Source organism: Panthera leo, chromosome F2, assembly GCF_018350215.1.
Source record: "Panthera leo isolate Ple1 chromosome F2, P.leo_Ple1_pat1.1, whole genome shotgun sequence".
Lineage (NCBI taxonomy): Eukaryota > Metazoa > Chordata > Mammalia > Carnivora > Felidae > Panthera > Panthera leo.
The window spans coordinates 28,842,476-28,864,720 of NC_056695.1; the positions used below are offsets into that span (position 1 = coordinate 28,842,476).

General features: G+C 41.8%; 1 protein-coding gene across 9 annotated transcripts in view; it reads right to left on the reverse strand.

Annotated features, from left to right (window-relative positions):
* The window catches only part of TPD52 (tumor protein D52), a 108,432-nt gene that overhangs the window by 35,119 nt on the left and 51,068 nt on the right, over positions 1-22,245 (reverse strand). The window contains exons 1-2 of one of the 9 annotated variants that reach the window (XM_042923445.1): positions 4,343-4,374; positions 2,647-2,690 (exon numbers count right to left, since the gene is read on the reverse strand). The exons of 7 other annotated variants lie outside the window; for them this stretch is intronic. In XM_042923445.1, the coding sequence (XP_042779379.1) occupies positions 2,647-2,690; positions 4,343-4,362 (64 nt within the window). In that variant the 5' untranslated portion in view covers positions 4,363-4,374. Of the gene's footprint in view, positions 1-2,646; positions 3,065-4,342; positions 4,375-22,245 lie in introns of those variants that run through there. One more of the 9 variants, XM_042923440.1, reaches the window with a different exon arrangement.

The window sequence follows — 22,245 nt, forward strand, 5'->3', positions numbered from 1 at the left end:
AAAATATTAGAGGATATCACAAACAGTAAAGTTCTGTTTTCACAGAGTTCTGCTTTAGTTATTGATATTTGTATTTACAAGGTTTGTGGGTCAAGAAGTATAAAATGTTCTGAATGTGGGTTGGTTGTATCAGAGTTTAAACATCCCTAATAAAAGACCTCTCTCTCTTTGTTCCAGCCACCGGCCCTCATCCTATCCCCCACCCAGACTGCTTCTTAGGAACATTCTGCCCATAGATGAAATCTCATTACTTTCTCACTTGCCCCATCATGGCTTGGATAAATATCAAAGAATATGTTTTTCAGATCAGCGTTCCCAACCTTTCTGAGTAGGATTCCTTTTACCATCAGTCCCTTTTGTGCACTACTTGTTTGCTGATTAAGAAAATGCACAGTATGAGGTGCCTGGGGGGCGCAGTCAGTTAAGCGTCCCACTCTTGGTTTCAGCTCAGGTCATGATCTCAGGGTTCAGGAGGTGGAGCCCCACGTCGGGCTCTGCACACACAGCATGGAACCTGCTTGGGATTTTCTCTCTCACCCTCTCTCTCTGCCAGTCCCCCACTGGCACTTTCTCTCTCTCAAAAAAGAAACAAGAAAGAAAGAAAGAAAGAAAGAAAGAAAGAAAGAAAAGAAAGAAAGAAAGAAAGAAAGAAAGAAAGAAAGAAAGAAAGAAAGAAAGAAAGAAAGAAAAATGCAGAGTGACCAAAAGCCATGTGAACTTTTAAATGTATTTATAATGTATCTTTCCTAAAAGCTCCTGCATAGAAATACAAAGAGTACAAATGCACCCAAGACATAGTATTCTTTCCATCTATGCCTTATGCTTGATGTTCAAACAGATTTGCAGGCTTCTTGTGCCCTGAGGGGTCCAGGGCACAGAGACTACTGATTACTGTTCTAGATCCTCTTTTACGTGGTTATTTTAGAATCACCATGTTCTTACTAAATGACTGCTTAGGGTGGTTTCTGTTTGTTTTAATGCTTTCTCCCCCTCCTTTTTTCCAATTAAAGAAAACTACTAAACTTGAGCACTAGTGGGTACATGAGTTTGTTTTTAGTTTTTGTTGTTCACTTGTCTTTTCTTTTCATATATAATTTTGTTTTTAATATCATGAGCCCAGACTCCTATAGACGGCGATTAAGAATTGGGAAGACAATTGTTTGAAATTTGCCGAGACACATATTCAGTGTTCCTAACTGCTTTATTTTTAACAGCAAATATCCAAAGGCAGCAATTACTGCAACTGGGGAAAGTGAAAGGAGGTAAAAGATGCCAGGAGAGAAAAGAACTAAAACATGCCGGGTAAATCCTCCCAGGAATCTCAAACCCATGCATACCGATCGCCAAGATCTACTTGAAGTCACGTAACTACAGCCCTGACTCCCCATAGCCCTCTGTCGCTTGGGCTTTATTCTGTCATCGAGCTTGAACTTCCTACTCTGTGCTGCTCTTGAAGCATTTTCTGTAGTAGGATTTAGAAGTTAGGATGGACGATGCCATCCTTTTAGGGGCTAGGATCTCCTATATTGCAAAGGTCCAAGGTTGGCCACAGGGGTAGGGGAAACTTTCGGAGCGGGGGAGAGGGCTTCCCGGCAATCTGACACCCCCAGCAGACGTTGAACAGCTGCCTCCCAGTCTCCCACTTCCAGAAACCAGCGTTAACCTATTATCTTCAACATTTCCCTTCCTGGAAATCCAAACTACACCCCACAGGTGGCCATGGCTGCAACCAACAGAGGAATGTCGTTTCAGCACGTGCTCTGCTGTTAGCAACTATACAACTCAAAATACTTACAACTAGGTTTCCTGCCGTACCCTTTACCACTTCGTTCTCAACTACCCACTTCTTAGGCTTACAAAGGGCAAAGTATGACCTTGTCTTCATTAATAAGGAAAAAAATTAACTTTCTAGGAAAATCTGCTCACTTCTCTGGCGAGTTAGTTTTACAGAAAAGGTTGTTCAGTGATGTCTAAACTTTAGCTGCAAAATGAGAGAAGTGACCTGGATGGTGTGGTAGGGCTGCGTCCAGCCTTGGGCTGATAAACTAAGATTCTCCCTGCCGGTACCTGGCTTTCAAATCAATGTCATACGGGCACATGTCAAGGAGTGACTGCTTCCAAAGGTACAACAAGAGTGAATTCTTTAAAAAAAAAAAAAAAAAAAAAAAATCTCTTGCCTAGGTATTTCTGTATGTTGCTCTCAGTATTCCGGAACAAAATCCAGGACAGCCACTAACAGGACCTGAAATGTAGTCTTAAGCCTCATCTTAACAAAGACAAAATCAGGGTGCATCCTCATAATTTAGATACAGATGACCACAAGCAAAGACCTTCAGATTCTCCCTTTTTTGTTACTTATCACCTAAATGAACTCACTGTGATCAGAAGAACTCGAATGTTCATATAAATAGTATGACCTTTAAAGTCAAAGTTCCTACTTTACATATAAATAAATATATTCTAAATATTTAATGAGCCATCTAGCGCTGCATGAAATCTACCACAGATTTGTTAACTTAGTTTCAACACAGCAATGCCGTGGTACATCTTTATCCTAATAATTTTAAAGCCAAGCAAACCAAGCAAACCTCAAGTTGTGTCCAGGTTTAATGACAGCACGTTTAACTTTGGAAAATTAATAGTTACCAGACTTCTGCAGAGTAGGTGATCCGGATGGAGACGAGTTTCCACTAGGAGACAAGTAGAGATAGTTTTTGTTCACTCCTGTGTCAAAGTCAAACGGGGACTGGTAGTCTTCATAAAAATCCATCTCTCTACAGTCCGTTCCAGACAAAGGCAGAACGCATGGTTTTATGACCGTCTCATATGCTTCAGGTGAGTGTGGCTCTGGTCACATCGCCATGTGCAACCTTGCTGAAGAAATCAACCCCAGGGCTTGAAGAGCCTGGCTTCCTGGCCCAGGTGTGGCATTTCTTTCTCAAAACCCTCACACCCTCAGGACAAGCAGGCCTGTTTAATAAATGACTTATCTCAAGCAACCTTAGGGCTCTTCACCACCTGCTGTTAATTTCAGTCAACAAAGAAACAACCAGCACAGGGGAGCGGAGCTTTCTTGGGTAAACAAAGGAGGGCCAGGTTTTGCAGTATCTCCCAGATGTACAAACAGTTCAAGCAAACATCAGACACTGGCACAGTTACAAGAAACTACATTTTTTTTTTTTTTAACACCAGTCAGCTGACCACCACTACCACCAGGCCAGACTTAATCTTCTAGGACAAGGAAGGATTACCAGGCAGTAATCTCCTACAAATGCCATCTGGGTGATAGTTTTTTCCACCCTGGATTACAGCAGAGTTCTGAAAGCCAAGCTTCCCGGTTTAGTGATCAGCTTTCTAAGTATAACTTGGTATAGAAATAAAGCTGTATTTCCATTATTACTTTATCTAAAGTAATGTCTGGCTTAGTGTAACAAAAATGTGTCTGTCCTCCCACCCGCCCCTCCTTTTCTCTTTCTTTCCCTTTCTTTTCCTTTTCTGGAAAGATGGGTGTTTTAGTTACATATACTGCAAAGAGAAGAATCCGCTCTGAAGGTAAAGCTCCCAGATATTCCTGCACCTTCTCTGTTTAAGCCATGTGCCTGCAGGTGCTACAATAAACCTGTGTGCAAATTGCAGGAAAAACCTATTTCCATTTGTACAGCATGCCCTGCAGAGTGACTGGGTGTCAGCTACCTTGTAAGCAAAACGTCTTAGTCACCAAATTCATTTTCTTTGACACAAGTCTATTAGCAGATTCCTTCTATGTTAACCAAGGCTTTTGCTCAAGTGATAGCTCTAGAACTTTCCATGAATGGCTCATCTACTATTAAAGAGGTAAATATAAAGGCAACCCTTCTCTTAGGTGGGCAACAGCTATCACTACATAACAAAAAAAGGCAGTATCCTACCTCTGCACATCAACCTGATAAAAATGTACTCTCCCTGGGGGCAAGTAGGTGGCTCAGTCAGTTAAGAATCTGACTCTTGATTTTGACCCAGGTCATGATCTCACAGTTCATGAGTCTGAGCCCTAGCCGGGTTCTGCTCTGACATAGAGGAGCCTGCTTGGGATTCTCCCTCTGCCCCTCCCTCGCTCATTCTCTCATTTTCTCTTTCCCTCTCTCCCCCTCTCTCTCTCTCCCGCAAAAACAAATTTAAAAAGCTTATTTTTAACAACAAAAGTCAATCCGCCTTTTTTTCCTAAAAGATAGCAAAATTTGAGCAACTATAAATGCTGTCAAGTCTATATTTAGAAATAGAATATAATGACTTCTTTATTATTATTATTCTTTGAAAAAAAAAATGAATTGTCTGGTTTCTTGAAATCCAAGGTATCTCTTACCTCAATGGGATGGGCATCATGCCCCTGGATTAGAGTGTGGTTGATGGGGTCCCTGGCCCTCTCGATGTGGTTGATGAGGTCCCTGGCCCTCTCAATACTCTCTGCATTTGGCCACTAAATAACTGGTAGAAAAAACAGTTCTCCCTCTCAATACTTGCTCTTCCTCCTAGAGCCACAAGTATTATAAAGTGTTACGGGCTGAAAATTCATATGCTGAACCCCTCACTCAATGTGATGGTGGTAGGAGCTGGGACCTTTGAGAGGTGACTGGATTCAGATGAGGCCAGGAAGATGGCACCTGTGGATGGAGTAAGTGTCATTGTAAGAAGAGAGCTAGCTCTAGCTCTCTCTCACCACCATGTGAGGACACAAGAGGACAGCATGTGGCAACCAGGAAAAGGGCTCTCACCAGGAATCTAATCAACTGGCACCTTGATCTTGAACTTCCCAGCCTCCAGAACCATGAGAAATAAATGTCTGTTGAGATAAGCCACTCAGTCTATAATAATTTATTACAGCAGTCCAAACTAAGGCACAAGATATTTAATACTGACACACATACAATGCAAACTATGGCCACCTCCACACTGCTCACCATCCCTCTAAAATCCCACGTCCTTGGCCTTCAGTGCAGACATCCATGTTACATCCTCTGCCTGAAATGCTGCCTTTTTTCTGCTTGCTGAAGTCATTCATCCTTCAAGACTCAGACAGAAATGCTACCTTTCCTCAGAAGCTCTCCCACTTTCTGTACCCTCCCCACCCCCCAGCACGCACTGCAACAGCAGCACACAGTGTGACAGTCCCCCTTCCCAGCCCCCCTGTGCCTCCCTGTCCTCCCCTTCAGGGGAGGCGCTGAGTTCTCTATTGTGATGCCTACCTTGAAGTGCTGGCTCTAACCAGCGTGAAATGAAGAAATCAAATAACGGCTCATGCTGACACTGGAAACCTTATTTCTAAAACAGGAGGATTTAGCATTTAACTGACGTCTGAAATCTCTATGCTACCTGCTTAGGTGCCATCTTGGGGTAACAGCATATCTCTCTGAGCCAGCCGTAGCTCTCCAGTCAGATCCTAGTCAAGACATGCTAGCAGGTAAGAAAAGTGAGAATGGAAGACCAGAGGTGGGAAAAGCATGGGCTATGTGAACGGAATGGCAAAAATTCAGTTGACTCAAGATTCATGTACCAAGTAGAAGGGAGCTGTAAGATATAAAAACTGGAAATGTAGCCTGAGGACAAACCATTAAAGACCTTGAGTGACAAACTTCTATACTTAATATAGCTCGCAAAAAAAAAAAAAAAAAAAAAAAAAAAAAAAAACAAAACCCCACTGACGGTGTCTGAGCCAGGTGGAGGGAGGATAAGAAGCTTTATAAAGATGACACCCGAAATGGCAAATAGGATGCACTGTCAGTAGGTCAGTAGAGGCTACCGGGAGGGCACTCTGAAGGAGTCTACTGGCACAGCCCAAGGAAGGAAAAACCAGGTAAGATGTGATTCTGTCCTGCTGGACCTTTCCACTGGGAATTCCAGAAGCACTTCAAAATCAACAAGCCTACGACTGAATTCCCTGCTTTTCCTTATCCTATTCCTGACTCTAAATGTGCCATCCTGACTCACCTAGGCCTGACCTCACAGGAATCACTTCCAAGCACTCCTGCTCTATAGAAGGAAACACTACCAGGAGCTGTTCGTCCAACTCGTATTGTATGCTTTCTTCATCCTTTCCCTCTTTTCCCCCTCTCACCGACCACACCCTACTTTCAGACTGACCTAGAATGTTCTGGTAAAGACCTGCCATGACTGTCCAGGTCTGCAGTGCTGTCTATTTAACACTCTCTTTTCCTCGAGGAATTTCATGTCTCGTGCTCCCCTGCTCCCTGGGGGACGGTCTGCCATAATTCCCACCTACTCCCTGGTCTTAGGCATGGGCTTGTGCTTCAGATCTGGTCCACCCGGATACCCTGGCCCCTTGTTTACAGGGACTGCGCTAGGGGTAGACAGCTGACCCAAACAGTGCCAACTACAGGCCTTCCCTGACACTTACTCAATGAATACTGGGGGAAGTGACAATTCCTGTGACCTGAGCTGTTGGATATCTATTGGGAGGGTCAGGTTCTTCTCTCCTCCTGCCTAGAGGCAAGAGAACGAGTGCTGAGACTGGGACGAGATGACAGGAGAAACGAAACCAGTAAGGGATGGAGCACCAGCATCTGAACCCCTTGATCCAGCTACCCTGGAATTCCCATCAAACAAGTAAATTTCTGTTCCGCTTCACTTGTGGTTAAAATTGGAAAGACTCCCACAATACCTACTTTCCAACCATTTCTCACTATTGCTCCACCGTGGATCAGCCAAACTTGATTTTCCGGTTTCTTGAAAACATCCTAAACTGGGATTAGGCAATTTTCTCAAACTGGAATGTCTTTTCTCTATATTTTTACCTGGCAAATTCCTACCCACTAGTCAAGCTCAGCTTAATAAGTCACATATGAGTGGTCAGCACTCAAGGGTGTTATGAACTGAATTGTGTCCCAACACAAAAGTTCTATGTTCAAGCCCTATGAGTGGCGTATCACACGAGGAATATTCATTTTAGTGCTCTGTAAAATGGGGAAAAATTGGGGCACCTGGGTGGCTCAGTTGGTTGAGCGTCCAACTTCGGCTCAGGTCATGATCTCACAGTTTGTGAGTTCAAGCCCCATGTCAGGCTCTGTCCTGACAGCTCTGAGCCCAGAGCCTGCTTGGGATTCTGTGTCTCCCTCTCTCTGTTCTTCCCCTGCACACATGCTGTCTCTCTCTCAAAAATAAATAAAGATTAAACAAAATTAAAAAAAATAAAATGGGGAAAATATAAATACAAATGCCTACTAAAATGAAGTTATTTAAATGCTAAATTTAATTCATCTAATAGGAAATTATCCAAACATTAACATGATGATGTAGAAATGTATAGATTTATAAGGAAATATATTTTTGAGACATTTTATAGACAAATCAGGATCCAAAACTGTTTGTACTGTATGATCCATAATTGTGTAAAAACTGTAGAGTAACAAACGGATCAAAAGAGAAAATGGGCAGAAGAAATCTATCCCACAACCCCAGGAAAGTGTTTATGCACTGTAGTGCCTGCAGAGGGAGCCTATGGGCAGCTCAGAACTTAATTTAGTACAGCCAGGAAAATGCATACTACAGAAGAATAACCCATTAGATGACTCATGTTATTGCAAATAGAAACAGAGCAAGTAAAAATTACTGTAAAGAATATTAAGTTTCTAACTTCCTATTAGCACTTCACTCATCCCTAATTTGAAGAGATATTTAAGGGATAGTCTGATGTAAAAGCTACATGACACATACAAAAATTTACCTAGAGGGACCTTGAAGGGCACACAGGCAATGTAATTATCCAATAATAGGGCAGGCCACTGATACTAGACATTATGGACGAATCACACTAACACAGCAGACAGCTGGAAGGAGCTCCAGCTGGCCAAATATACAACAATTTAACCACCGACATAATTAAAGAGAGCAGTGGATTATAAATCAAGAATCCAAGAGTCCATATGTGACGCTTAACTTTGTGTGTCAGCCTGACTGGGCCACAAAATGCCCAGATATTTCATTAAACATTATTGTAGTTGCATCTGCAAGGGTGTTTGCGGATGAGATTAACATTTGAATCGGTAGACACTGAGTAAAGCAGATTGCCCTCCCCAAGGTGAATGTGCCTCATCCGATCTGTCGATCTGTCGAAGGCCCTGAACCAAAAGGAAAAAAGAAATTCTATGAAGGACACTACTGGGTCAGTTACAAAAATGGGAATAAAAAGGCAGATTAGATAAAAGTATTCTATCAATGTCAAATTTACCAAAGTTGAAACTGTACTGGGATTATATAAGAGAATATCCCAACTCTTCGGAAATACAAACCAAAAGATTTAGCAGCAAAGGGCCATGTATGGATGTATGCACCTTCCTCTCAAATGATTCAGAAAATACTATATGAGTGTATATGTACACACACACACACACACACACACACAATGATAAAGCAGATGGGGTAAAATGTTAATAATGAATGAATAACACAGATAGAGTATGCAGGTGTTTTTACCATTCGTATTCTTGCAAACTTTCTGTAGATTTCAAAAAAAAAAAAAAGTGTTTTTGAATGACTGAGAAGACCTCTGCATCAGATCAAGCAGCCTTGAAGGAGCTGGGGCAGAGAGGAGCAGGTCCCTTCTCACGACAATATAAGGGGAGGCAGCACAACAGAATTTACTTATGGTCACAGATCAGATACCCAGGCTCTCCTGGTTCCTAGCCACTTCTGAGACCTGAAAGAATCCTCTCCACCTTCCACTGAAGCAGCAGCTCATGAACCCTCTCCTGAACAAAAAGTCTCACCATCGCATCCTTTGCAGGTCACATCTTTCCTGAGGAAGGCCAGGAGGACCTTGTTCCACAGTCAGGACAGAGAGGAGGGAGATGGAGGGGGGCAGGTGTCAGTGAACACCACCTTCCTTCCCCCACTAGTGCCACATAAGCAAACCTTGACCAAAACACACACACACACACACACACACACACACACACACACACGCACGCACACACACACACACACACACACAGAGTACCATGAGCCAAGAACAAAAAAGTACTTAGTTTTAAATCTGAAACTCAACTTAGAATCACAAAAGATGACGCTCCATTTTTACATACTTCCTCAAGGAAGTCTCAAAATCTCTGGGAGGTGGGTGTAATGGGCTGTTTCCTGATGGGAACCAAGGCAGAGAGTTTTTGTAAACATCCATACCCACATGAAGCTAGCAGGTGAAGCAGCTGGCATCTGGAAACAGGTGGTCTGCCTCCAAAGCCTGTATTCTTTCTGTAGCAGGAGAAAGCCGGACAGTAGTTAAGAACCAGGTGATGAGCCAGAACATCACATTCAAAGGGCCTGAGGATCTAATTACAATGCAGAGGCTGCATCACTAACAAGCCCCAGGTGATGGAGGCTGCTGGCACGTGCGATATAAGAAATGTGGATTTGGCCATTCACGTGACCAGGTGTATTTGGTCTTCAGCCACAGTTCCAGAAAAACGCTGCGGACACAGCCATACAGGTGAAATGGGTGTCTCTTGTTTGTAAGGAAGGTGACTTTAGGACCCCATCCCAAAGCAGTGGCTGATTGCCAGAAGAACCAACCATGTGACCAGAGGGTTAGAACTTTCGGTCCCACCCCCACCCCACCCCTGATCACTGGGGAGGCGAGAGGGGCTGGAGATTTAATCAGATAATGGCAGCCTTAGCCAATCATGATTATGCAAAGAAGCCTCCATAAGAACCCAAAAGGTCTTGTCTCCGAACGCTTCCAGGCTGGTGAACGGTGGACTTGAGGAGAATGGCACATTCTGAGAGAGCATGGGCGCCCTTCTCGAACACCTCGCCCTAATCTCATCATCCAGCTGTTGATTTATATCCTTTACTGTACCCTTTAATATACTGGTAAATGTGTGTCCCTGTGTTCTGTAGGCTGCTCTAGCACATTATTCAAACCTAAGCAGGTCAGTGGAACCTCCAACCTGCAGCAGGCCAGCTCAGAAGCACAAAGCACAGGTAAGCACCTGGCATCTGAAGGGGGGCTGGAGTGACAGTGTTGTAGGGCTGATCCCTTAACCCCTGGAATGTGATGCTATCTCTGGGTAGGCAGTGTCAGGCCTGCTTGAACTCTTGGACACCCTGCTGCTGTTTGAGAAGTGTTTCGTGTTACGTGTGGGGTAGGTTCCCCACACATTGTTAGAGGGTCTGGGAACCCCAAAAGAGCACAGAACCGCCCTCGGAGTGACAAAGTGATGGAGGACCTCAAACGGCAGGCTGAGGAATGTGAATGTAATTTTTTACAATAATAAAACCACAACTACTCGTTAGCATTCATTTCATCCTTACAGCAACACGGGGGTAGTAATGTTATCTCCCATCTCCAGATGAGTGAACGTGAGGAATCGAGAAATGAAAGTCCCCGAAGTCTCCTAGCAGTAATCCTCCTCATACTGCGTCAGAGCAATGGGGAGCCGTCTCAAGTTCTCAGCAGTGGGAGGGAGATGGTCAGAGCTGCACTTTGGAAAGATCATTCCTGCCTCCATAGGAAGATGGATACAGAGGGGAGATGGGAAGTCAGTGAAACCATCAGCAGCACCAAGGGTGTTATGAACTGGATTGTGACCCAACACAAAAGTCCTATGTTCAAGCCCTAATCTCCGCTGTGGCTGTTGTCTTGGATACAGGGCCTTTAAGAAACTAATTAAGGTTAAATGAAGTCCTAGGGTAGGGTCCTAACCCAATAAGAATAGTATCCTTATAAGAAGAAGCCAAGACACCAGGGAGGCATATGCGCATAGAGGAAAGGCCATGTAAGGACACAGCAAGAAGACAGACATCTGGGAGCCCACACCAGAAATCGACTCTGCTAGCACCTTGATCTTAGACTTCCAGTCTCTAGTGAGAAAATAAATTTCTGTTGTTTAAGCCACTCTGTTGGAGGTATTCTGCTATAGCAGCCCGAGCAAACTAATACAAAGAGTGTGTTCCAGGGAATAACACTGGGAACAGAAAAGGAAAGACATATTACAAGACACCACCAAGGGATCATCAACAAATCCTGGAATCCAATTGGATGACCAGGGTGTGGGGGGAACAGACTAAACTCTGGATTCCCCCCAGCAGGAGTTGTGAAAGTTGGGGACTGCATTAATTAAGATGGTGACAAAAGAGTAACAGTGGAAGGAAGGAGGAGGGGCTTTAGAAGTACACAGAATGGGGGCACCTTGGTGGCTCAGTCGGTTGGGCGGTCGACTACAGCTCAGGTCATGATCTCGCAGTCCGTGGGTTCGAGCCCTGCGTCAGGCTCTGTCCTGAGCGCTCAGAGCCCGGAGCCTGCTTCCGATTCTGTGTCTCCCTCTCTCTCCGCCCCTTCCCTGCTTGCTCTCTCTCTCTCTCAAAAATAATAAATAATAAAAAAAATTAAAAAAAAAAAGAAGTACACAGAATGAATTTCATTTTGGCAGGTTTGTTTATAATGCTCAGGAGATTTCTGTATGCAAACCATTAGACTTTGGGGCTCAGAAAAAGGTTAGGGCTAAAGATATCAATGTGGGAATCTCAAGACTGTCAAGAAAAAGCCCAAAGAGAAGGGCAGTCCAATAAAAGAAAGAAAAAAGGTAGGAACGCCTGAAAGTAGGAAGCAAGCCAAAGAGGCTGCAAAGGGCAGGAAGTGCCCTTTGATGGTGGTGGTGGTGGTGGTGATGATGATAATGGTGATGGTGACGATGGCAGAACCAACAGTTATGACGATGGCAGAACCCAGAAAATCCTTACTATGTGCCATTCTTCTTTGCACTTCACACCAACCCAATGGGGCAGATTTTATTCTCTACTCCCAAGTTACAGATGAGAAAACTAAGGCACATGAAAGCTAACTTCCCCAGGCACATGGCTAGTAAGTGGTGAAGGTTGGTTTTGAACTTTGGTAGTGTGGCTCAAGTGCTCTGAAAAAGCAAAAAGTATCAAAGAAAAATCCAAGTGACCAACATCACAGGGATAACAGGAGGAAAGAAAGTAGGTAAGACCAAAGGCTACAGACTTACAAAGAAGCCACGGGACCTGGTGTCCTGGTGATTTTTCAAAGAAATTTTAGTCAGACTGATGGTGCATGACAGATGAGGGAATTAGAGGCCAGTGGAGGGGGAAAAAGGGTAGAACTCAGTGGAGACAAGGTAGGGCTTGTGTGCCTGGTATGCATGAGAGAGAGAGGCAAAGGAGGCAGGGCAGGGACGGGTCCCCAGATGAGAAGGGGGCTTCAATTCCTAAAGTGAATCATTTTGGCTTTCTTTTACAAATGTCAGCCCTCAGAGTAGAAACCACACTAGAATTTTAGGAAATACTGCCTTATGAAAATGTCATTATTCTCCTTCTTTCTTACTGCAAGAGGAAAAAAATCTTTTGTAGCACAGTATAAGAATACACTATCCTCTCCAGTGTCCCATCTCCAGAATAAAAATGCAGCAATTAGCAAACACATTCAAATTACTAAGACCTAAATGCAAATACTCTAAGTGACAAATGAGTTCCTATAAAGTACAAATCCATGTTCTTGGCCCACTGACTTGCAAAGAAAGTCTCACTTGGCAGGAGCTCCTAATATTCTAGGTGAACAGGTTTCTGCCCTCTCAAAATAACTGAAATTGAAGTTCATGTCCAACAGACAAGCCAGGGACCGTTCTTCTTCCTAAGAAATGTTTTTGGACATATGAAGAGAGCAAGAGTTACACTTGTAATGACAGTGAGACATCATTCCCTCTCTCAACCTATTACCAAACATATGTTCTGGGTGGACCTTTAACTGAGGACACCACAACCTGTTGAGAAAACGAATGAATGCCTGAATTTTCTATCACAAAGGAGTCAGAGACTAGACTCCAAAAACACGAAAAGGGTCTTACTCTTTCACTGAGGTCATCTTAAAAAAAAAAAAAAAAAAAAAAAAAAAAGTATTTTATTTATTTATTTATTTATTTATTTATTTATTTAGAGAGAATGTATGTGAGCAGGGGAAGGGCAGAGACGGAGAGACAATCCCAAGCAGGCTCTGCACTGCCACCACAGAGTCCAATGCAGGGCTCGAACCCTCGAACAGTGAAATCACGACTGGAGCCGAAACCAAGAGTTGGACGCTTATCCGACTGAGCTACCCAGGCGCACCCCCCAATGAGGTAATCTCTTATTCTTCTGGGACATGTTGCTGCCACTACTGTTCTCAGACTGAAGATGTTTCATTAGCACACAAGAAAATAATAGAAAATAGCTCAACATTCATCATGTACCCAGATAATTAATTTCTAATGTACAGATTTTTCACTTTATAAATACAGTTGGAGTTAAAGTCTTATGGCCCCTCACAACCATTGGTGGCTTCCATGATTACAGGCTCAAGTAAAAGTTCCCCAACCAATGCTTCTCAAACTTCAGTATGTTCACAAACCACCCGGGGACCGTGTTAAACTACAGATTCTGAGTTAGGAGGTCTGGATGGGGCCTGAGATTCTGGCCCTTGGATAACTCCAGGTGTTTACTGACATTTGCTTGAGATAGCAGCTGCTAAGTTTGCCTTAGGATAAAAGACTGAATAAATTCTAAATATTTGTCATTCCACATGGCCCTAGCACTTTCTAAATATATATGTTTTTTAATATAAGAGACAGATTTTGTAGCCAAAGGGGTTTTGCTTTTTGGTGTTGATTTCTGTTTTTCTGTTATTGTAACAATGCACGAAGCAAGCAAATTCAGACAGAAGACAAAATTGGCTATGTCACAACAGGGCATACACCTGCAGGGCCTTTTCAACAGGATAATTACTTCTGAGTCTGGAATTACAATAGTATAAACAGCCTAGAACAATGGCTCAGTAATAAGCAAATGAAAGGCCACTCCATCTAAGAGTATTACGGATGTATTTAAAAGCAAGGCCGGTGGGTCCCTAAGGTAAGAGTACTGAAGATAAAGAGGTTTTGCCCAAGCTAAATGTCTCCAATTTGCTGACAGTGTTTAAAAAGAGCTCTGTAGGGGTCCATAAACACAACCAATTGTCAGAGCCCTAAAAGAAATAAATGAACTGGTGGGCCAAATTTTAATTTGGAAAAACTTCCACAGTGCTTACACAGCTATTCTCAGCAACTAGAGGCTCAAAGGAAACACTTTTCCGTAAGGGAATGAGAGTTGCCCGAGAACAGTAGGCACTTACTGAAAATTAATATTTGACTATGAACTTCAATCATCAGTGAGCGGAGGCATACTAAACATGCTCAAAATACTCTCCCACCAAGCCATGTAGGCAGCTGAGCTTGCTTCTAACTATAACAGGTCAGTGAGATAGATCCAAAGGATCAACCATTTAAAAAGCACACACCATAAATACTGCCCATTTTTTCCTAAATTTCACTAAGAAATAATCTTATGACAAAATGTATAGCATTTCTATCTGAACCCGCTACTCTGGTTAAGAAAAGCCATTTTTAATTACAAATTTCACATACTTTACTTTTTTAAAAGATAACAGTAGAGGGGCACCTGGGTGGCTCAGTCGGTTAAGTGTCCGACTTCGGCTCAGGTCATGATCTCCTGGTTCATGAGTTCGGGCCCCATGTTGGGCTCTGTGCTGACAGCTCAGAGCCTGGAGCCTGCTTCGAATTCTGTGTCTTCCTCTCTCTGTCCCTCCTCTGCTCACATTCTGTGTGTGTGTGTCTCTCTCAAAAATAAATAAACATAAAAAAAATTTTTTTAAGATAACAGTAGAGTACCCATACAATGGGAAAACCCAAGAAAAGCCCATTATCTTGAAACCAAATCAGTACTAGAGGGCTTCTAAGATAAGCCTGTCTTCTGACACAAGATTAAGAGCCAACCAGATATTTTTTAAATATCTCACTTAATAACAACCATACTTATGGTTACTAAGGCTTCTTACTGACTTTTATCCATTTTTTAAAAAGTCATTACCCAACAGGTACTTATCGAAACAGCATATAATTTCATTTATCCCAGTAAGCTCTCTCAGTGGTAAAAGGATAGGATAATTCAAGAGGCAATGGGAAAGGGGCATAGAGTAGAAAAATGCTTTCCTGAAAAGTATCCAGAAATCATGTAAGTACTGTTACATTGTCCCTAAAAGATCAAAATAAAGAACTATGTGTATGATTTCATAATTGAACTAAATACAGCTAAGACTGCTAATTAATCACTGAACAAGTTTCCTTATTCCTACACACATAGGTAGACTACATTTCCTAACCTCCCTTACGGTTAGATGTGGCCACATGACTAAGCTCCAGCCAGATGAAAACGATATAGAAAGAGTCCTAAGCAGGCTCCATGCTCAACACAGACACCAACATGGGGCTCGATCCCATGACCCTGGGATCATGACCTGAGCCAAAATCAAGAATCAGATGCTCAACTGACTGAGCCATGCAGGCTCCCCACGTTCCTTTTTTGAAATGACCATATCCATGGATGAAAAAATTTTGGAACCAGTGTGATAGCTGCACGACAATATAAATGTAATTAGTGCTCAACAATAGTACACCTAAAAATGGTTAAAAGAAATCACAAATTTTGTGTTAGATAATGTATTTTACCACAATAAAAGTAATGATCATACAATTTTAAGGGTCGAGACCATCATTCACACTTTACTACCAGAAAGACTCAAATAAGAAGTTCAAATGGAGCATCAGGGGAGAGATGAAAACACAGCAACCATAACTAAGGAGTATTCGCTGTTAAACATTTTAAGTATTCCTTCCTGAGACCACAATCAAGATCTCTGTGTTCGGAGTGGTTCAGAAAGTATTTCCAATGAAAAATAAGCAGCCCCTGGCAGACAGAGGTAGGCTGGTTAGGTTATCACAGAAGGGAGGCCATCGTCAGCAAGAGAACAGTCACTAGGGAACAAGAGTGTACTGCCAGACCAATAACCTATTTCAGATCCTGCCATCATGCTCCCTGGTATTTATTAAGTGAGTTGAAGTCTTACGTCTACACACAAACCTGCACGCAGAGGTTTATAGAAGCTTTATTCGTAATTGCCAAACCCATAAGCAATCAAGAGGTCTATCGATAGGTGAGTAGATAAACTGTAGTACATCTAGACAATGGAATATTACTCAGCAATAAAAGGAAATGAGCTATTAAGCCATGAAAAGATATGGAAGAACCTTAAATGCATATCGCTTAGTGAAAAGATCCAGTCTGAAGAAGACTACATAATATATGGTTCTGACTGTATCACGTTCTGGAAAAGCCAAAACTAGGGAGGCAGTAAAAAGGTCAGTGGTTGCCAGGGACCAGGAGGAGGCCGAGATAAACAGAGCGCAGAGGATCTTTAGGGCAGTGAAACGACTCTGCATGATACTCTAACAGTGGATACATGATAGTATGCATTTGTGCAAACCCACTGAACTGTACAACACAAAGAGTGAACCCTAATGCAAACTACGGACTTTAAGTTAATAATGAAGTGTCGATATTAATCTATTATAACATGTACCACATAAATACAAGATGTTAATAATGAGAGAAACCGGAGGGGTGGGTAGATACAGGAACTCTATTATCTGCTCAATTTCTGTACACGTACTACTGCACTAAAAAATAGTCTATTAATTTAAATTAAAAACAGGTGGGGAAGAAAACAAACAAACAAACATGTTTCACCCACTCTGCTATTCTGCCCAGGGGAAAACAGGGCACTGAAACCCACCTGCTTGGACTGTTATCCAGGCTTTGTAAGTATCTGAAGAACGACCACAGAAGACACACTGCTATGTAGTTTCCAGGGCAGCTCTGAGCTCATGATAAAAGAAATGACTTAATTGTCAAGCTCCATTATTAATGCAAAATAAACCTGAGCAGCAGTCTAGTTAAATTCCTCTCGTGTATTAAAGAAAAACAATAAAAGATCATAGTGGTTTGAATATCGGCTCCCCAGCCAAAGATGCTGCAAATTCATGGAGTACTTTCATCTTCAAAGAATCTTCCATCACAGGTGAAAGTGGACTGCAAACTGGCTAGCGGTCTAACATCTTTCTAAAACTAAACAGAAACAGATAATCTGTTGAATACAGAAGTAGGGCGCCAAGTTTGAGGCCTATACTTGATCCTCAGTCTTTTTTTCTTGGCAAAATTCAGTGGAAACAGCCTAGCAAGATGGCAGAACCATCACAGTCCAATGATACAATTAATATTGGCAGCCAGCCCTTGTTGCCTTCCATGGATTTCTAAGGAGGCAAGGGAGGCCCCAGCATCTCCATTAAGTAGTGTTCTAAACATTTAAACAGCATGTTGATCAAAACAGAGAGCAATTCAAATGTAGATTCTCCATAAGAGGATTTGCTTTAGAAAGATAATCCTCTGGAGAAATCTGGCCTCCAAATTTGAGAGGTGGAAATCAAAGGCAGTAACTGCACAGGGACAGAGTGACACTCAGAAACGAGCTCGGAAAGACCAGACATCATGGTAACACTTGCTTCACAGGAAGATGATGGCTTTAAGGAAGCTGACCCGAGATTTTTCTCCGCCACGTTCTCTTACTTTTAAACAAAACCAGAACCACTGTTCCAACTGACTTCCCTTTATAGAGTTTACTCAGCTGCTTACGAACAAGCAGAGGGAGAGAAGAAGACAATGTGAGGCCTTCTTCCCTCTAGCTGAAGACCAACAGAGTTTTTACAACAGAAACTAGAAGCCACTTCCCTGAGAAACTATCTGAGTCAAGGCTCATTCTGGCTGCTGGCAAAGGACAGTTCACTATGTGGCATCTCAGAAATGGGTAAGAGTCCGCTCCTTTCAGCCAGTTGGCCTGCTGTTTACCGCGTGCTATGCTGAGTATTACAGTGACAAACTTCCTATTAAATGTATCTTAGCACCAGAAAGCCAGTCAACAACATACTTAGCGGGGAGAAAGAGTGAAAGCAGAGATGATCTAGATAACAAACATAATAAAGGAGTAAATTAGGCAACCAAGTGAAATACGTGCGTGTGAATGTGTGTGAGAGCTGAGGGGTCCCAGGAGGTTGGGAATGTAAGGGCATAACTCAGAACTTCAAACTAAAAATTACAGCATAGACTGGTTACCCAAGGCTTTTTTTTTAAATGTTTATTTATTTTTGAGAGAGAGAGAGAGAGACAGAGCGTGAGCAGGGCAGAGAGAGAGAGAGAGAGAGAGAGAGAGAGAGAGAGAGAGAGAGAGAGACACAGAATCTGAAGCAGGCTCCAAGCTCTGAGCTGTCAGCACAGAGCCCAATGTGGGGCTCGAACTCACAAGATGTGAGATCATGACCTGAGCTGAAGTCGGTCGCTTAACCGATTGAGCCACCCAGGTGCCCCACCTGAGGCTTTTTAACAAATTATTACAAAATTCAGCAGCTTAAAACATCAACCATTCATTATTTCACAGTTTGGGAAGCTCAGGTAGCAGGGAGCAGCTTAGTGGGGTGGTTCTAACTCAGGGTATCTCTGATATTGCAGGCAAGGCATCGGCCAAGGCTGCAACCTCCCAAGTCCTAACTGGGCTGGAGAAGCTGCCAGCAGGAGGCTTTAGTTCCTCCCCACATGGGCCCCTTCACAGAGCTGCTCACAACTTGGCAGAAAGTTTCCCCTTAGGGCAAGAGACCAAGAAAGACAGAGACAGAGACAGAGAGAGAGAGAGAGAGAGAGAGAGAGAGAGGGAAGCCACAGTCTTTTACAACCTCATCTTAGAAGGGACATTACATACCATCCTTTCTGCCATCTGCGAAACCTGGTACCGATGGGGAGATGCCTACACAAAAATTGAATACCAGTATCACTGGAAACCATCCTGAGGGCTGGCTCCTATGCAGGGTGTGCTAGTTTTACAAGTGGTGCAGAAAACCCCCTCAGTAATGAGTTGTGACACATGAAACTTGCCAACAGAAAAGCTTCTAGCACATCTTGTAAAGGCAAAAATTTTCTAAGTTCTCAATCATGTAGAATGACGTAACTCACCTACCACAAATACTCATCTATCACAAATAAACCACTGAGGTTTATCTCCAGTATGGCAGCCAGAGGAATCTGTACAAACGCACAGGAATATCAAGTATACATGTGCAAGATAAAAAGGCTGAATAACTAGAAGATGATGTCATAGAAGGAGCAAGTGCTCCAGAGTCGGGCAGAGTGGGACATAAATGACAACTCCACAGGTCACTGGCTGTCTTAACCTTTGGCACGTTTATCAGCATAAGCCTCAGTTTTCTCATCTGTAAAATTGGGCTGATATCTCCACAGGGTTATTACAAACAGCCTAGAACATGCTCAGCATAGACACCCAGTAAACAATGGCATTTATTGCTAATAAACCACTCTATCTGGAAAATTAAAACTAAATTAATTGACTCATAGTCTAATAAAAATCACATGACTGGAAGTATTAACAGTATTAACAGTATATCCTGTAGAACATGAGCAAATGAGCCACCCAAGGTGACTATTGAAAATGAAGTCTACCAGGGTACCTGGGTGGCTCAGTTGGTTAAGCATCCGATTTCAGCTCAGGTCATGATCTCATGGTTTGTGAGTTTGAGGCTCATGCCGGGCTCCCTGCTGTCAGCACAGAGCCCATTTTGGATCCTCTGTCCCCCTTTCTCTCTGCCCACCCCCACTCTCGGGTGCTCTACCTCTCTCTCAAAAATAAATAAACATTAAAAAAGAAAAAGATTACCGGCCTCACCTTCAGAAATTATGATTCAGTAAAAACAAAACCAATTGTATCTAAAACTAAATGCTTACAAGGTGACAAGCAGTGTTCTAAACTTCACATAAATTAATGTATTTGATCCTTACCACATTAGGACACAGATAGAACATAGACCACCCATTTAAAATCACACTATACTCTTTCCTCCCCTCCCCCCCCGCACACAACCAGTCCCCTTGATTTTGGTCTATTTAATCTTTCAGTGGTATATATTAACTAACATACTATATAATATACTTACCCTGCATATTGATTATTGACTATCTTCCCCCACTAGAACATAAGTTATACAGAAGGAATATTTTTTTTGTTTGGTTTATTTATACATTGGTATATCCCTAAGTGTCTAGAACAGTGTCTGACACAAATGAGTATTTATTAAATGAATGTCCGAATCTAAACCTTTCAGTAGCTCCACTGATTATCAAAGTCCAAGCATCCTCTCAAGGATTCTGGACACTGACCTTTCCCCATCCTTACTCCCCTTAAGTAAGACCCAGAAATCCAGGGAATCAGCATTTGTCTTTCTTCATTTTTTGTCCTTGTTCATAGACCCCCTCCTCCAGGAATGCCTCACCCTATTCTAGAACACTTTCATCTATCAACATCACACCTGTTTTGGCCATTCTCCAAGACCTCTGAAATGGTGTCTTTTTCAAATGTTGCAAAGACTTTGCAAAGGTCCACTCCAAGGAGACAATTTCTGGATTTTCTACTAACCTACCTGCAGAGAACAGACCTATGGAATAATTCCCAGACTATGTCCATGTTCCAACAACACAACCTGATTATGTGGCTTATCCTATTTTTCCTATTCTCTGTGAATTTTTACAATAAAAGCCATCAACTGAGTTAAACCGAGCACATCTGTTTCTTCAAGCCTAAAAGAGCCTAATAACACAGGAGATATCAATTAACAGTAGTTAAGAACATGAACTTGTGGGGTGCCTGGGTGACTCAGTCGGTTAAGCATCTGACTTTGGCTCAAGTCACGATCTCGCTGTTCTTGAGGTCGAGCTCCGCAACGGGCTCTGTGCTGACAGCTCAGAACCTGGAGCCTGCTTCGGATTCTGTGTCTCCCTCTCTCTCTCTGCCCCTCTCCTGTTCACGCTTTGTCTCTCTCTCAAAAATAAATAAACATTAAAAAAATTATTTAAAAAAGAACATGAACTTGACATAAGCCACAGCCAGAAAGGAATAGGTACACAAATCTAACCACATAAAAATATAAAACTTCTAGAAAACAAAAATATCCAATGAGGTTAAAAGAAACTATAAACAGGGAAAAAATATTTAGAAGACATTTCACAAAATCTAATTTCCTTAACAGAACAAAACATTTGTTAAGATCAAAAACCCAATAAAAAAGAGTAATGGATATAAAATTAGTTCTAGATAAACATAAATAACCCAATATATAAAAAAAAATTTAATCTCATTAATGAATGTAAATCAAAATAAGACAAAAATGTTCACAAATCAGAGGGGCAAATATAAAAAAGTTACATTATTTTCAGTGCTGGCAAGACTGAAAAACACTCTCATACACATTGGTGCAAACTCAAGGAAGGGCAATTTGTTAATTACTACTAATACTGACCATGACAAACGTGACATCCCTTTTACCTAGCAGATCAACTGCTAAAAACTTACCCTCAGACACACAGTGTCACCAAAAATACACCAAAATATATGCAAGAATACTAATTGAGGCATTATTTATAAATGTTAATATCACAAATAGGTTAATTATGGAATACTATGTTGTTAAAAAATCAGTTAAATCTTTTTAAATTTCTAAAACATAAAGCTTTAAAAAGCTTGCTTAAAAAGCAAGGCAAAACTAAAATGAGAAATAAAAGAAGGTCATTATTACCAACAATAACAATAAAAAGGATTATAAAGGAATACTATTCCTTTATATGAGCAATTACACACCAACAAATTAAAGAACTTAGATGGAATGAACAAATATCTAGAAAGACACAAAATCCTCAAACTGATTTAAGAATAAATAGAAAGTGTGAAAAGAACTCTAACGAGTAAAGAGATTGAATTAGTAAACAAAATACTACCCACAAGGAAAACTCGAGGCCCAGATGGCTTCACTGGTGAATTGTACCAAATATTTAAAGAGTTCATACCAAAATCTTTACAACCTTTTCCAAAAAAAAAAAAACTGAAGAGGAAGGACCACTATCCAACTCATTCTGTGAGGCTAGTATTGCCCCGATACCAAAATCAGACAAATTTACCACCAAAAAATTATAGATCAATATCTCTAGAATAAATATGACACAAAAATCTTCAAAATACTAGTAAATTCATACCCAGCAACACACAAAAGGAATTTATAACATGAACAAGTGGCGTTTATTCCAGGAATGCAAGGTTGACTAACCATCTAAAAATCAACGTAATATATCATGCCAACAGTAAAAGGCCTAAAAACATTTGATCATCACAATAGACACAAGAAATGCAGAAAAGGCATTTGACAAGATTCGTCACCCCTTTATAATAAAAACACTCAACCAACTCAGAATGTAAGAGAACTTCAA